The sequence below is a fragment of the Hemitrygon akajei genome, chromosome 3, assembly GCF_048418815.1.
Source record: "Hemitrygon akajei chromosome 3, sHemAka1.3, whole genome shotgun sequence".
NCBI classification, from domain to species: domain Eukaryota; kingdom Metazoa; phylum Chordata; class Chondrichthyes; order Myliobatiformes; family Dasyatidae; genus Hemitrygon; species Hemitrygon akajei.
In genome coordinates, this window is record NC_133126.1 from 206236468 (window position 1) to 206249770 (window position 13303).

The following is a 13303-nucleotide window of genomic DNA, read 5'->3' on the forward strand; positions in this document are numbered from 1 at the left end:
GCCAGCACATCTCTTCTAAGATGAGGAGCCCAAAACTGTACACAACACTCAAGGTGAAGCCTCACCAGTGCCTTATAAAGCCTCAGCATCACATCCTTGCTCTTGAATTCTAGACCTCTTGAAATGAATTCTAACACGGCATTTGCCTTCCTCACCACCGACTCAGCCTGCAAGTTAACCTTCAGGGTATTCTGTACAAGGACTCCCAAGTCCCTCTGCATCTCATTTTTTTGGATTTTCTCCACATTTAGAAAAATAATCTGTACATTTATTTCTACTACCAAAGTGCATGACCATGCATTTTTCAACATTGTATTTCATTTGCCACTTTCTTTCCCATTCTCCTAATCTGTCTAAGTCCTTCTGCATCCGACCTGTTACCTCAATAACACCTGCCCCTCCAACAATCTTCATATTATCTGCAAACTTGGCAACAAAGCCACCTATTCCATCATCTAAATAATTGATATGTAGCATAAAAAGAATTGGTCCCAACACCAACCCCTGCGGAACACCACTAGTCAACCAGACAGGACTCCTTTTATTCCCACTCACTGCCTTCTTCCAAACAGCCGATGCTCTAGCCATGTTAGTAACTTTCCTGTAATACCATATAACCATATAACAATCACAGCACAGAAACAGGCCATCTTGGCCCTTCTAGTCTGTGCTGAACGCTTACTCACCTAGTCCCGCTGACCCGCACTCAACCCATAACCCTCCATTCCTTTCCTGTCCATATACCTATCCAATTTTACTTTAAATGACAATACCGAATCTGCCTCTACCACTTCTACTGGAAGCTCATTCCACACAGCTACCACTCTCTGAGTAAAGAAATTCCCCCTCGTGTTACCCTTAAACTTTTGCCCCCTAACTGTCGACTCATGTCCTCTTGTTTGAATCTCCCCTACACTCAATGGAAAAAGCCTATCCTCGTCAACTCTGTCTATCCCCCGCATAATTTTAAATACCTCTATCAAGTCCCCCCTGAACCTTCTATGCTCCAAAGAATAAAGACCTAACTTCCTAACTTGTTCAGCCTTTCCCTGTAACTTAGGTGCTGAAACCCAGGTAACATTCTAGTAAATCTTCTCTGTACTCTCTCTATTTTATTGACATCTTTCCTATAATTCAGTGACCAGAACTGTACAGAATACTCCAAATTCGGCCTTGCCAATCCTTGTACAATTTTAACATTACATCCCAACTCCTATACTCAATGCTCTGATTTATAAAGGCCAACATACCAAAAGCTTTCTTCACCACTCTATCCACATGCGATTCCACCTTCAGGGAACTATGCACCATTATTCCTAGATCACTCTGTTCTACTGCATTCTTCAGTACCCTACCATTTACCATGTATGTCCTATTTGGATTATTCCTACCAAAATGTAGCACCTCACACTTATCAGCATTAAACTCCATCTGCCATTGTTCAGCCCACTCTTCTAACTGGCCTAAATCTCTCTGCAAACTTTGAAAACCTACTTCATTATCCACAACGCCACCTACCTTAGTATCATCTGCATACTTACTAATCCAATTTACCACCCCATCATCCAGATCATTAATGTATATGACAAACAACATTGGACCCAGTACAGATCCCTGAGGCACACCACTAGTCACCAGCCTCCAACCTGACAAACAGTTATCCACCACTACTCTCTGGCATCTCCCATCCAGCCACTGTTGAATCCATTTTACTACTTCAATATTAATACCTAATGATTGAACCTTCCTAACTAAACTTCCATGTGGAACCTTGTCAAAGGCCTTACTGAAGTCCATATAGACAACATCCACTGCTTTACCCTCGTCAACTTTCCCCGTAACCTCTTCAAAAAATTCAATAACATTTGTCAAACATGACCTTACACGCACAAATCCATGTTGACTGTTCCTAATCAAACCCTGTCTATCCAGATAATTATATATACCATCTCTAAGAATACTTTCCATTAATTTACCCACCACTGACGTCAAACTGACAGGCCTATAATTGCTAGGTTTACTCTTAGAACCCTTTTTAAACAATGGAACCACAATAGCAATATGCCAATCCTCCGGCACCATCCCCATTTCTAATGACATTTGAAATATTTCTGTCAGAGCCCCTGCTATTTCTACACTAACCTCCCTCAAGGTCCTAGGGAATATCTTGTCAAGATATGGACATTTATCCACTTTTATATTCCTTAAAAGCGCCAGCATTTCCTCTTCTTTAATCGTCATGGTTTCCATAACTTTCGTACTTGTTTCCCTTACCTTACACAATTCAATATCCTACAATGTGCTCTTAACTTGGTAAGCAGCCTCATGTGTAGCATCTTGTCAAAGGCCTTCTGAAAGTCCAAATATACAACATCTACTGCTGTATTATCTATACTTACATCTTACATCTATTATCTATTATCTTACATCTATTATCTATACTACTTGAAATCTGCTCAAAGAGTTCCAACAGGTTCGTCAGATAGGATTTTCCCTTAAGGAAGCCACGCTGACTTTGTCTTACCTTGTCCTGTGTCACCAAGTATTCCATCACCTCATCCTTAACAATTGACTCTAACATCTTCCCAACCACTGAGGTCAGGTTAACTGGTCTATAATTTCTTTCCTGCTGCTTTCCTTCTTTGTTTCTTTTTTTTTTGTAATTTATTTTTTATCTGAAGTCCACAATCAATTCCTTAGTCTTACTGACTTTGAGTCCAAGGTTGTTGTTGCAACACCACTGAACCAGCTGATCTATCTCACTTCTGTACACCTCCTCATTGCCACCTGAAATTCTGCCAACAATAATGTCATCGGTAAATTTAGAGATTGTGCTTGAGCTGTGCCTAGCCACACAGTCACATGTGTACAGAGACTAGAGGAGTGAGGTAAGCACACATCCTTAAGGTGCACCTCATCTCATCAGTGTCTTGTACCACTATAACAAGGCATGCCAGCTCTGGTGCATGGTGCTCCAAGCACAGAAGGCAAATGTGCCAATCCCCTTCTTTTTGCCTTGTCTGCCTGTGTCTCCAGGTTTCTGAATGACCCAGAGCTGGTTTGGAGGTAGAGCCTTGAGGATTGTGCAAAGAGTCCTCCAGGTTTGTTTGGACTGATTGAGAGGTGGAGAGTTACTTTGATAAGATAGTATAAGGTGAGGTTATCCACTTCAGAAGCAATAGTAGGAAAGTAGGTGACTATCTGAATAGATCAGGAGAGGGGGCAGCGGTGTACTGATATCTGGGTGTTCCTCATATACCAACCATTGACAACGAATGGGCAGATGTTGCAGAGGATAAGAATATGCATGGTATTTTGGCCTTCGCAGATGGAAATTTCAAGCATAGAAGCAGCAACTTGGTGAGAACAGGCCATGCCTAGAATGGAGTGTGATAGCTGTAAGGAGAGATTGCTGAAATTTGGATTGTTTTCTTTGGCACATTAGTGGCTATCAGGAGACCTGCTAAAGGTTTATAAAATCATAAGAGGCACAGATAAGGAAGGTAGTCAGAGTCTGTATCCCAGGGTGGAAACGTTAAATACGAGTATTCAAAGTGAGAGGAAGACCAAAAGACCCTAACATATAGGAGCAGAGTTAGGCCATTCGGCCCATTGAATGTGCTCCACCATTCCCTTATGGCTGATGCATTATCCCTCTCAACTGTATTCTCCTGCCTTCTCCCTGTACTGACACCCTGACTGACCAAGAACCTATCAACCGCTATTTAAATATACCCAATAGATAGATAGATAGATAGATACTTTATTCATCCCCATGGGGAAATTCAACTTTTTTTTTTCCAATGTCCCATACACTTGTTGTAGCAAAACTAATTACATACAATACTTAACTCAGTAAAAAATATGATATGCATCTAAATCACTATCTCAAAAAGCATTAATAATAGCTTTTAAAAAGTTCTTAAGTCCTGGCGGTTGAATTGTACAGCCTAATGGCATTGGGGAGTATTGACCTCTTCATCCTGTCTGAGGAGCATTGCATCGATAGTAACCTGTCGCTGAAACTGCTTCTCTGTCTCTGGATGGTGCTATGTAGAGGATGTTCAGAGTTTTCCATAATTGACCGTAGCCTACTCAGCGCCCTTCGCTCAGCTACCGATGTTAAACTCTCCAGTACTTTGCCCACGACAGAGCCCGCCTTCCTTACCAGCTTATTAAGACGTGAGGCGTCCCTCTTCTTAATGCTTCCTCCCCAACACGCCACCACAAAGAAGAGGGCGCTCTCCACAACTGACCTATAGAACATCTTCAGCATCTCACTACAGACATTGAATGACGCCAACCTTCTAAGGAAGTACAGTCGACTCTGTGCCTTCCTGCACAAGGCATCTGTGTTGGCAGTCCAGTCTAGCTTCTCGTCTAACTGTACTCCCAGATACTTGTAGGTCTTAACCTGCTCCACACATTCTCCATTAATGATCACTGGCTCCATATGAGGCCTAGATCTCCTAAAGTCCACCACCATCTCCTTGGTCTTGGTGATATTGAGACGCAGGTAGTTTGAGTTGCACCATATCACAAAGTCCTGTATCAGTTTCCTATACTCCTCCTCCTGTCCATTCCTGACACACCCCACTATGGCCGTGTCATCAGTGAACTTCTGCACATGGCAGGACTCCGAGTTATATTGGAAGTCTGATGTGTACAGGGTGAACAGGACCGGAGAGAGTACGGTTCCCTGCGGTGCTCCTGTGCTGCTGACCACCGTGTCAGACCTACAGTCTCCCAACCGCACATACTGAGGTCTATCTGTCAAGTAGTCCACTATCCAATCCACCATGTGAGAGTCTACTCCCATCTCCGTTAGTTTGTGCCTTAAGATCTTGGGCTGGATGGTGTTAAAGGCACTAGAGAAGTCAAAGAATGTAATCCTCACAGCACAACTGACCCCATCTAGGTGAGAGAGTGATTTGTGCAGCAAATACGTGATAGCATCCTCCACTCCCACCTTCTCCTTATACGCAAACTGAAGAGGATCCTGGGCGTGCCTGGTTTGTGGCCTCAGATTCTGTATTATCAGCCGCTCCATGGTCTTCATCACGTGCGACGTCAAGGCAACAGGTCTGAAGTCATTCAACTCCTTTGGTTGTGGTTTCTTCGGTACCGGGACAATACAGGATGTTTTCCACTGTCTGGGTACTCTTCTCTGCTCCAGGCTTATGTTGAAGATGCGCTGTAGTGGTTCTCCCAGCTCAGTCGCACAGGCCCTCAGTAATCGTGGGGAAACTCCATCCGGTCCAGCCGCCTTGCTGGTACAGATCTTCCTCAGTTGACCTTCCACCTGTGCAGCCGTAATCCTGGGCGTGGGCAAGGTCTCCTGTGAGTGGCTATTTTCCTGTGAGGGAAGTAAGCCTGGTGTGGATTTCTGCGGTGAGGATGAGATTGAGCTGTCGAACCTGTTGAAGAAGTTGTTCAGCTGGTTCGCTTTCTCCACATCTCCACTTATGTGGCTTCTGCATCCGTCTGTGGCAATGAATTCCACAGATTCACTATCCTCTAGCTAAAGAAGTTTCTCCTCATCCTTGTTCTAAATGGATATCTCTTATCTCTTGTCCGTTGGTTCTAGACTCACCCACTACAGGAAACATCTTCTCCACATCCACCCTATGTAGGCCTGTCAGTATAGGTTTCAATAAGATCATTCCTCATTCTTCTAAACTCCATCAAGTACTGTCATAGAGCCATCAAACGCTCCTAATAAATTAAGCCTTTCATTCCAGGAATCATTGTTATGAACCTCCTCTGGACCCTCTTCAATGACAGCACATGGTACATGGAGCTTCGAAAAATAGAGGGCTATGGGTAACCTTCGATAATTTCTAAGTAAATACATGTTCAGCACAGCATTGTGGGCCAAAGGGCCTGCATTGTGCTGTAGGTTTTCTATGTTTCTATGTTTCTACATTGTATTAAATAAGGGGCCTAAAACTACTCATAGTACTCTGTGCGACCTGACCAGTGCTTTATAAAGCCTCAACTTTACATCTTTGCTTTTATATTCCAGTCCTTTTGAAATGAATGCTAACATTACATTTGCCTTCCTCACCACAGACTCAACCCACAAATTAACCTTTAAGGTAATCCTACATAAAGACACCCAGTTTAAAAGAGATTTGCAAAGTGGATATTTTTACACAGTGTTGTGGGTCATGCTACCAGGGTAGGTGGTAGAAACAAATACAACAGTGACGTTTAAGTAGCACTTGAACAGATAGGGAATAGACAGGTGAATTTCATGGTGTATGTCAGTGGTAATAACCTGGCAGAGGAAGAAGCTCTGATAATAGAAATGAGAAGAGGGCATGTATCGGATAGTTTGTGATGGACAGGAAAGGAATGGAGGTTTATGGGCTGAGTGCAGGTAGGTGGGACTAGGTGAGAGTAAGCATTCAGCATGGACTAGAAGGGCTGAGATGGCCTGTTTCCGTGTTGTAATTGTTACATGGTTATATGGTATGCGGCCTTTTTGAAGCATCACCTTTTGAAGATGTCCTGGATGATGGGAGGTTGTTCCAATAATGGTGCTGGCTGATACTACAATCCTGTGTGTTAGAGTCTTCATTCCAGGCAGTTTCTCATGGCTGTTTCCCCTCCCCCCCCCACCACCCCAACCCACCCACACCATCCTCTGATCCACAGCATCACTGGAGATTCACCAATGTGATCAGCTTATGCAATGGGACATAGACCAGTTTTGTTCTCTGCTGCTAAACTTGTTGTCTTTGCACTTACAAGAAGACAAACAATTGAGCGAGTGTTCACAGCTAATCTAGGCTTCTCACGTGCTACAGGAAAGGAATGGATCGTAACTGCGGCACACTGCCTCCATAGTCCGTATGACCCCAACAACCCAGAGCTCAGCACTTTCCATCTCATCAACATCACATCATTTAAAGTTATCCTAGGTTAGTATGCACCTGCTGCAAATGGCTGCACTACATTGGGCAGTTTTGTGACCCCGAAGGTCAGGGTTCTGATGACAGACCAGACTTAGGGGGTGAGAGGTGAGAAGTCACAGCCATAGCTCACTCTGTAAAGTGTCTAATAGAAAAGAGCACATCACTGACCCTCACCGCTCCACATTCTTTGAACATAGAAATGTGTAATGCACCAAGGTAACATAAGTCCATAAGATATAGAAGCAGTAGGCCATTCAATCCATTGAGAATACTCTGCCATTCCATCATGGCTGATTTATTATCCTTCTGAACTCCATTCTCTGATCTTCTTCCCATGAGCAACCTCTGCTTCAAATGTACCAAAAGACTTGGCCTCCACAGCCATTTGAGACAATAAATTTCACAGATTCACTAACCTTTGTCTAAAGAAATTCCTCCTCATCTCTGTTCTAAATTTGAATCCCACAAATCTGATGCTGTGTCCTCTGGTTCAAAACTCCCCCACATAGGAAACATCCTCTCCACATCCACTCTATCTGAGCCTTTCGATATTCAATAGATTTCAGTGAGATCTCCCCTTCATTCTTCTAAACTCCAGTGAGACAGGCCCAGATATGCCAGAGTTGTGGTGATATCACCTCACACATGAAGTGTTTGAAGCTAGATCATGGACACTTGGTTTAGAATATCATTTTCCTAGGGGCAATTACTATAACATTGGAAATTGTGCAGGAAAAACGTGGGATTCAAGCTCCTCATTCGGTTAAGATGGGAAGCTGGGGATCGTATTAATTTCCATCACTACCCAACCTCTGTGTTTCAGGGAGGCAGAAAACACTGAGAAAAGAACAAATGGAACAGGAGTATCATGCCAAAAATATCATCACTCATCCCAATTATAATGGATCAACGTTTGAATATGATATTGCACTATTGGAGCTGCCAAGTAAAGTGAAAATGATGGACTATGTGATGCCTATCTGTCTGCCAGAAAACTCTAGTTCAACGTTGCATACAGGTATCTCAGTATATGTGGTCAGTAGACTATGTGATGCTGTTCTGTCACCGTAGAATTGCACTTCAATGTTATGTTCAGGTAACTCTGACAATAGTCAGTGGACTATGTGATGCTGATCTCTGCCGGAGAAATCTTCTTCAACATTGCACACAGGTATCTCATTCTATTGTGTCAGTAGATTATGTGCTGCCAATCTGTCATTCAAAGAACTCCACTTCAATGTTACATATAGGTAAGTCAACATCTGTGGTCAGTGGACACTATGATGCTAATCTGTCTGCCATCAACATTACATACAGGTAACTCACCGTATGGGGTGAGTGGACTCAGTGTTGTCAATCCATCTGTCAGCAAACACCACTTCAAAATTACATAAAGGTTGCTCAATCTATGGGGTTAATGGACTATGTGATGCCAATCTGTCTGCCAGAGAATTAGACTTAAACATTACATAGTCAAAGTGAAAAGAGGGCAAACAAAGTAGTGAGGTAGTGTTCATGGGTTCATTGTCCAATCAGAAATCTGATGGTGGAGGGGAAGAAGAAGAAAAGAAGAAATGTTGAATGTGTGCCTTCAGGTTCCTGTACATCCACCCTGATGGCAGCAATGAGAAGAGGGCATGTCTGGGGTGACGGGGATCCTTAATGTTCAAAGTACAAAGTAAATTTTATTATCAAAGTACATGTATGTCACCACATTCAACCCTGAGATTCATTTTCCTGTGGGCATACTCAGCAAATCTATAGAGTAGTAACTATAACAAAATTCAGTGAAAGATCAAGTAGAATGCAGAAGACAACAAACTGTGCAAAAGCAAATATAAAGAAATAGCAATTAATAATGAAAACATGAAATAATGATATAAAGAGTCCTCAAAGTGAGATCAGTAGTTGTGGGAACATCTCAATAGATGGGCAGGTGACTGTAGTTAGCCCTTTTTGTTCAAGAGCCTGATGGTTGAGGGGTAGTAACTGTTCTTGAACCTGGTGGTGCGAGTCCTAAGGCTCTTGTACCTTCTACCTAATGGCAGAAGCAAGAAATGAGCCTGGGTGGTGAGGACTTTTGATAATAGATGCTGCTTTCCTATAATGGCGTTTCATGTAGATGTGCTTAATGGTTGGGAGGCCCTTTTGTGATGTATTGGACTGAACCCACTAACTTTTGTAGGATTTTATGTTCAAAGACATTGGTGTTTCCATACCATGCCATTATGAAGCCAATCAATACACTCTGCACTACATATCTATAGAAGTTTGTCAAAGTTTTTGATGTCATGCTAAATCTCCTCAGACTCCTAGGGAAGCAGAGATGCTGTCGTGCTTTCTTTGCAATTACATTTATATTCTGGATCCAAAACAGGTACTCTGAAATAGGAACACCCAGGAATTTACAGTTACTGACGCTCTCCACCTCTGATCCTCCAACTAGGACTGGCTCATGAACCTCTGGTTTCCCTATCCTGAACTCCAGAGCAAAGTTTCCCGAGTTCGAATCCAAGTCAGGCTGAGCGTCGAGCTAGCAACTCGGCCTCGTAAAAACACGAGTAGCTTGCTACAGAAACACCGTCATGACAGTGCCCTGATAACACCACTGCCGAGTTAAGAGTTCTTCTTCTTCTTCTTCTTCTTCTTCTTCTTCTTCTTCTTCTTCTTCTTCTTCTCCTTCTTCTCCTTCTTCTCCTTCTCCTTCTTCTTCTTCTTCTTCTTCTTCTTCTTCTTCTTCTTCTTCTTCTTCTTCTTCTTCTTCTTCTTCTTCTCCTTCTTCTCCTCCTTCTTCTCCTTCTTCTTCTTCTTCTTCTTCTCCTTCTTCTCCTTCTTCTTCCTCCCTCCTCCTCCTCCGCCCACAACAATGGTGTCATCAACGAAGTTGAATATGGTGTTGGAGCTGTGCTTAGCCACACAGTCATAGGTGTAAAGTGAGTAGAGCAAAGGGATAAGCACACAGCCCTGTGGTGTAACTGTGCTGAAGGAAATCATGGAGAAGGTATTTTTTGCCAATCCGAAATGACTGGGGTCTGCAAGTGAAGAAATCCAGGTGGCAGTTGCACAAGGAGGTAGTGAGGCCTAGGTATTTAAGTTTATTTATTAGTTCTGAGGTTAGATCAGCCTATTGTGTCTGTAGACTATGTGTCGCCGATCTGTTGTTAGGAGAACTCCACTTCAATGTTATGTACAGGTAACTCAGCTTTTGGGATTAGTGAATGATCAGATGTCAATCTTTCTGCCAGAGAATTCCCCTTCAATGTTACTTGCAGGTAAGTCAGCTTGTGTGGTCAGTGGGCTACATGGTGCTAATCTGTCCATCAGTTTACAACCTCTCCATGGATACCTAGTGTCTGAACCTTCTGAACTAACTTCCCATGTGAGACCTTGTCAAAGGCCTTACTAAAGTCCATGTAGACAACATCCACAGCCTTTCCTTCATGTACTTTCTTGGTAACCTCCTTGAAAAACTCTACAAAATTTGTTACATATGATCTACCACACACAAAGCCATGCTGATTATCCTTAATCAGCCATTGGCTGTCCAAATACTTGTGTATCCGATCTCTTAGAACACCTTCCAATAATTTACCTACTACTGATGTCAGGCTCACTGGCCTGTAATTACCTGGTTTACTTTTGGAGCCTTTTTTAAACAGCAGAACAACATGAGCTACCCTCCAATCCTCCGGCACCGCACCCATGGCTAAGGGCATTTTAAATATTTCTGCCAGGGCCCCTGCAATTTCAACACTAGTCTCTTTCAAGGTCCGAGGAAATATCATGTCAGGGCTGGGAGATTTATCTACCTTTATTCGCTGTAAGGCAGCAAGCACCTCCTCCTCTTTAATCTCTAAATGTTCAATGACGCTACGGCTTGTTTCCCTTCCTTCCATATACACTATGCCAGTTTCCTGAGTAAATACTGATGCAAGATCTCCCCCATCTCGTGAGGCTCCACACATAGATGACCACTCTGATCTTCTAGAGGACCAATTTTATCCCTTACTATCCTTTTACTCTTAATATACTGTACTTATAGAAACCCCTTGGGATTACCTTCACATTATTTGCCAAAGCAACCTCTTGTCTTCTTTTTGCCTTCCTGATTTCCTTCTTTAGTATTATCTTACATTTTCTATACTGTTCAAGTATCTCATTTGATCCTTGTTGCCTATACCTGCTATACACCTCTCCCTTTTTCTTAACCAGATCGCCAATATCCCTTGAGAACCAAGGTTCCTTGTGCCTCACAAAATGCACTCGGCCCGAAACGTCAACAGTTCTTCTCCCTATAGATGCTGCCTGTCCTGCTGTGTTCCACCAGCATTTTGTGTCTGTTGTTTGAATTTCCAGCATCTGCAGATTTTCTCGTGTTTGCTCTTTAAGTTCCCTATGCCTGTTAAGTTTACCTTTAATCCTGGCAGGAACATACAAACTCGGCACACTCTAAATTTCACCTTTGATGGCCTTCCACTTACTGAACACATCCTTGCCAGAAAACAACTTATGCCAATCCACTCTTCCTAGATCCTTTCACATTTCCGAAAAATTGGCCCTTCTCCAATTGAGAACCTCAACTCGAGGACCAGGCCTATCCTTATCCATAATTAACTTGAAACTAATGACATTATGGTCACTGGACCCAAAATGTTCACCTACACATACTTCTGTCACCTGACTTGTCTGGTTCCCTAATAAGAGATCAAGTATTGCATCCTCTCTTGCAGGTACTTCTATATATTGATTTAGGAAACTTTCCTGAACACATTTGACAAACTCCAAGCCATCTAGCCCTTTCACAATACGGGAGTCCCAGTCAATATGTGAAAAGTTCAAATCCCCTATTATTACAACTTTCTGTTTCTTACATCAGTCTGGTACAGGTGTTCCCCCCCACCTTTACAAAGGTAGAGCATTCCTATGAAACCTTTCTTAAGCCGAAATGGGGTAAAGCGAAGAACCCTTAATTTATATGGGAAAAATTTTCGTAAAAGCAAAAATCCTCTTTGTAATGCGAAAACAGGTTACTAATGTAGGTCTTTTGTAAAAGCGAAGTGGCATAAAGCGAAGATTCGTAAAGTGGGGGACACCTGTACCTCTCTACAGATTTGCTCCTCCAATTCTCTCTGACTATTGGGCAGTCTATAACCGACAATAGACAATAGGTGCAGAAGTAGACCATTCGGCCCTTCAAGCCTGCACCGCCATTTTGAGATCATGGCTGATCATCTACTATCAATACCCGGTTCCTGCCTTGTCCCCATATCCCTTGATTCCCCTATCCATAAGATACCTATCTAGCTCCTTCTTGAAAGCATCCAGAGAATTGGCCTCCACTACCTTCCGAGGCAGTGCATTCCAGACCCCCACAACTCTCTGGGAGAAGAAGTTTATCCTTAACTCTGTCCTAAATGACCTACCCCTTATTCTCAAACCAAGCCCTCTGGTACTGGACTCTCCCAGCATCTGGAACATATTTCCTGCCTCTATCTTGTCCAATCCCTTAATAATCTTATACGTTGCAATCAGATCCCCTCTCAATCTCCTTAATTCCAGCGTATACAAGCCCAGTCTCTCTAACCTCTCTGCGTAAGACAGTCCTGACATCCCAGGAATTAACCTTGTGAATCTACGCTGCACTTCCTCTACAGCAAGGATGTCATTCCTTAACCCTGGAGACCAAAACTGTACACAATACTCCAGGTGTGGTCTCACCAGGGCCCTGTACAAATGCAGGAGGATTTCCTTGCTCTTGTACTCAATTCCCTTTGTAATAAAGTCCAACATTCCATTAGCCTTCTTCACTGCCTGCTGCACTTGCTCTTTCACCTTCAGTGACCGATGAACAAGGACTCCTAGATCTCTTTGTATTTCTCCTTTACCTAACTCTGCACCGCTCAGATAATAATCTGCCTTCCTGTTCTTACTCCCAAAGTGGATAACCTCACACTTATTCACATTAAACGTCATCTGCCAAGTATCTGCCCACTCACCCAGCCTATCCAAGTCACCCTGAATTCTCCTAACATCCTCATCACATGTCACACTGCCACCCAGCTTAGTATCATCAGCAAACTTGCTGATGTTATTCTCAATGCCTTCATCTAAATCGTTGATGTAAATCGTAAACAGCTGTGGTCCCAATACCAAGCCCTGTGGCACCCAACTAGTCACCACCTGCCATTCCGAGAAACACCCATTCACCGCTACCCTTTGCTTTCTGTCTGCCAACCAGTTTTCTATCCATGTCAATGTCTTCCCCCCAATGCCATGAGCTTTGATTTTACCCACCAATCTCCTATGTGGGACCTTATCAAATGCCTTCTGAAAATCAAGGTACACTACATCCACTGGATCTCCCTTGTCTAACTTCCTGGTTA

At 43.0% G+C, this 13303-nt stretch overlaps 1 protein-coding gene across 1 annotated transcript in view; it reads left to right on the forward strand.

The window, feature by feature from the left end:
• Window positions 1-13303, forward strand: part of masp1 (MBL associated serine protease 1) — a 370450-nt gene that overhangs the window by 283977 nt on the left and 73170 nt on the right. Inside the window, exons 12-13 of the mRNA XM_073041738.1 lie at window positions 6813-6926; window positions 7744-7938. Coding sequence (XP_072897839.1) covers window positions 6813-6926; window positions 7744-7938 — 309 coding nt within the window. The remainder of the gene's footprint in view (window positions 1-6812; window positions 6927-7743; window positions 7939-13303) is intronic.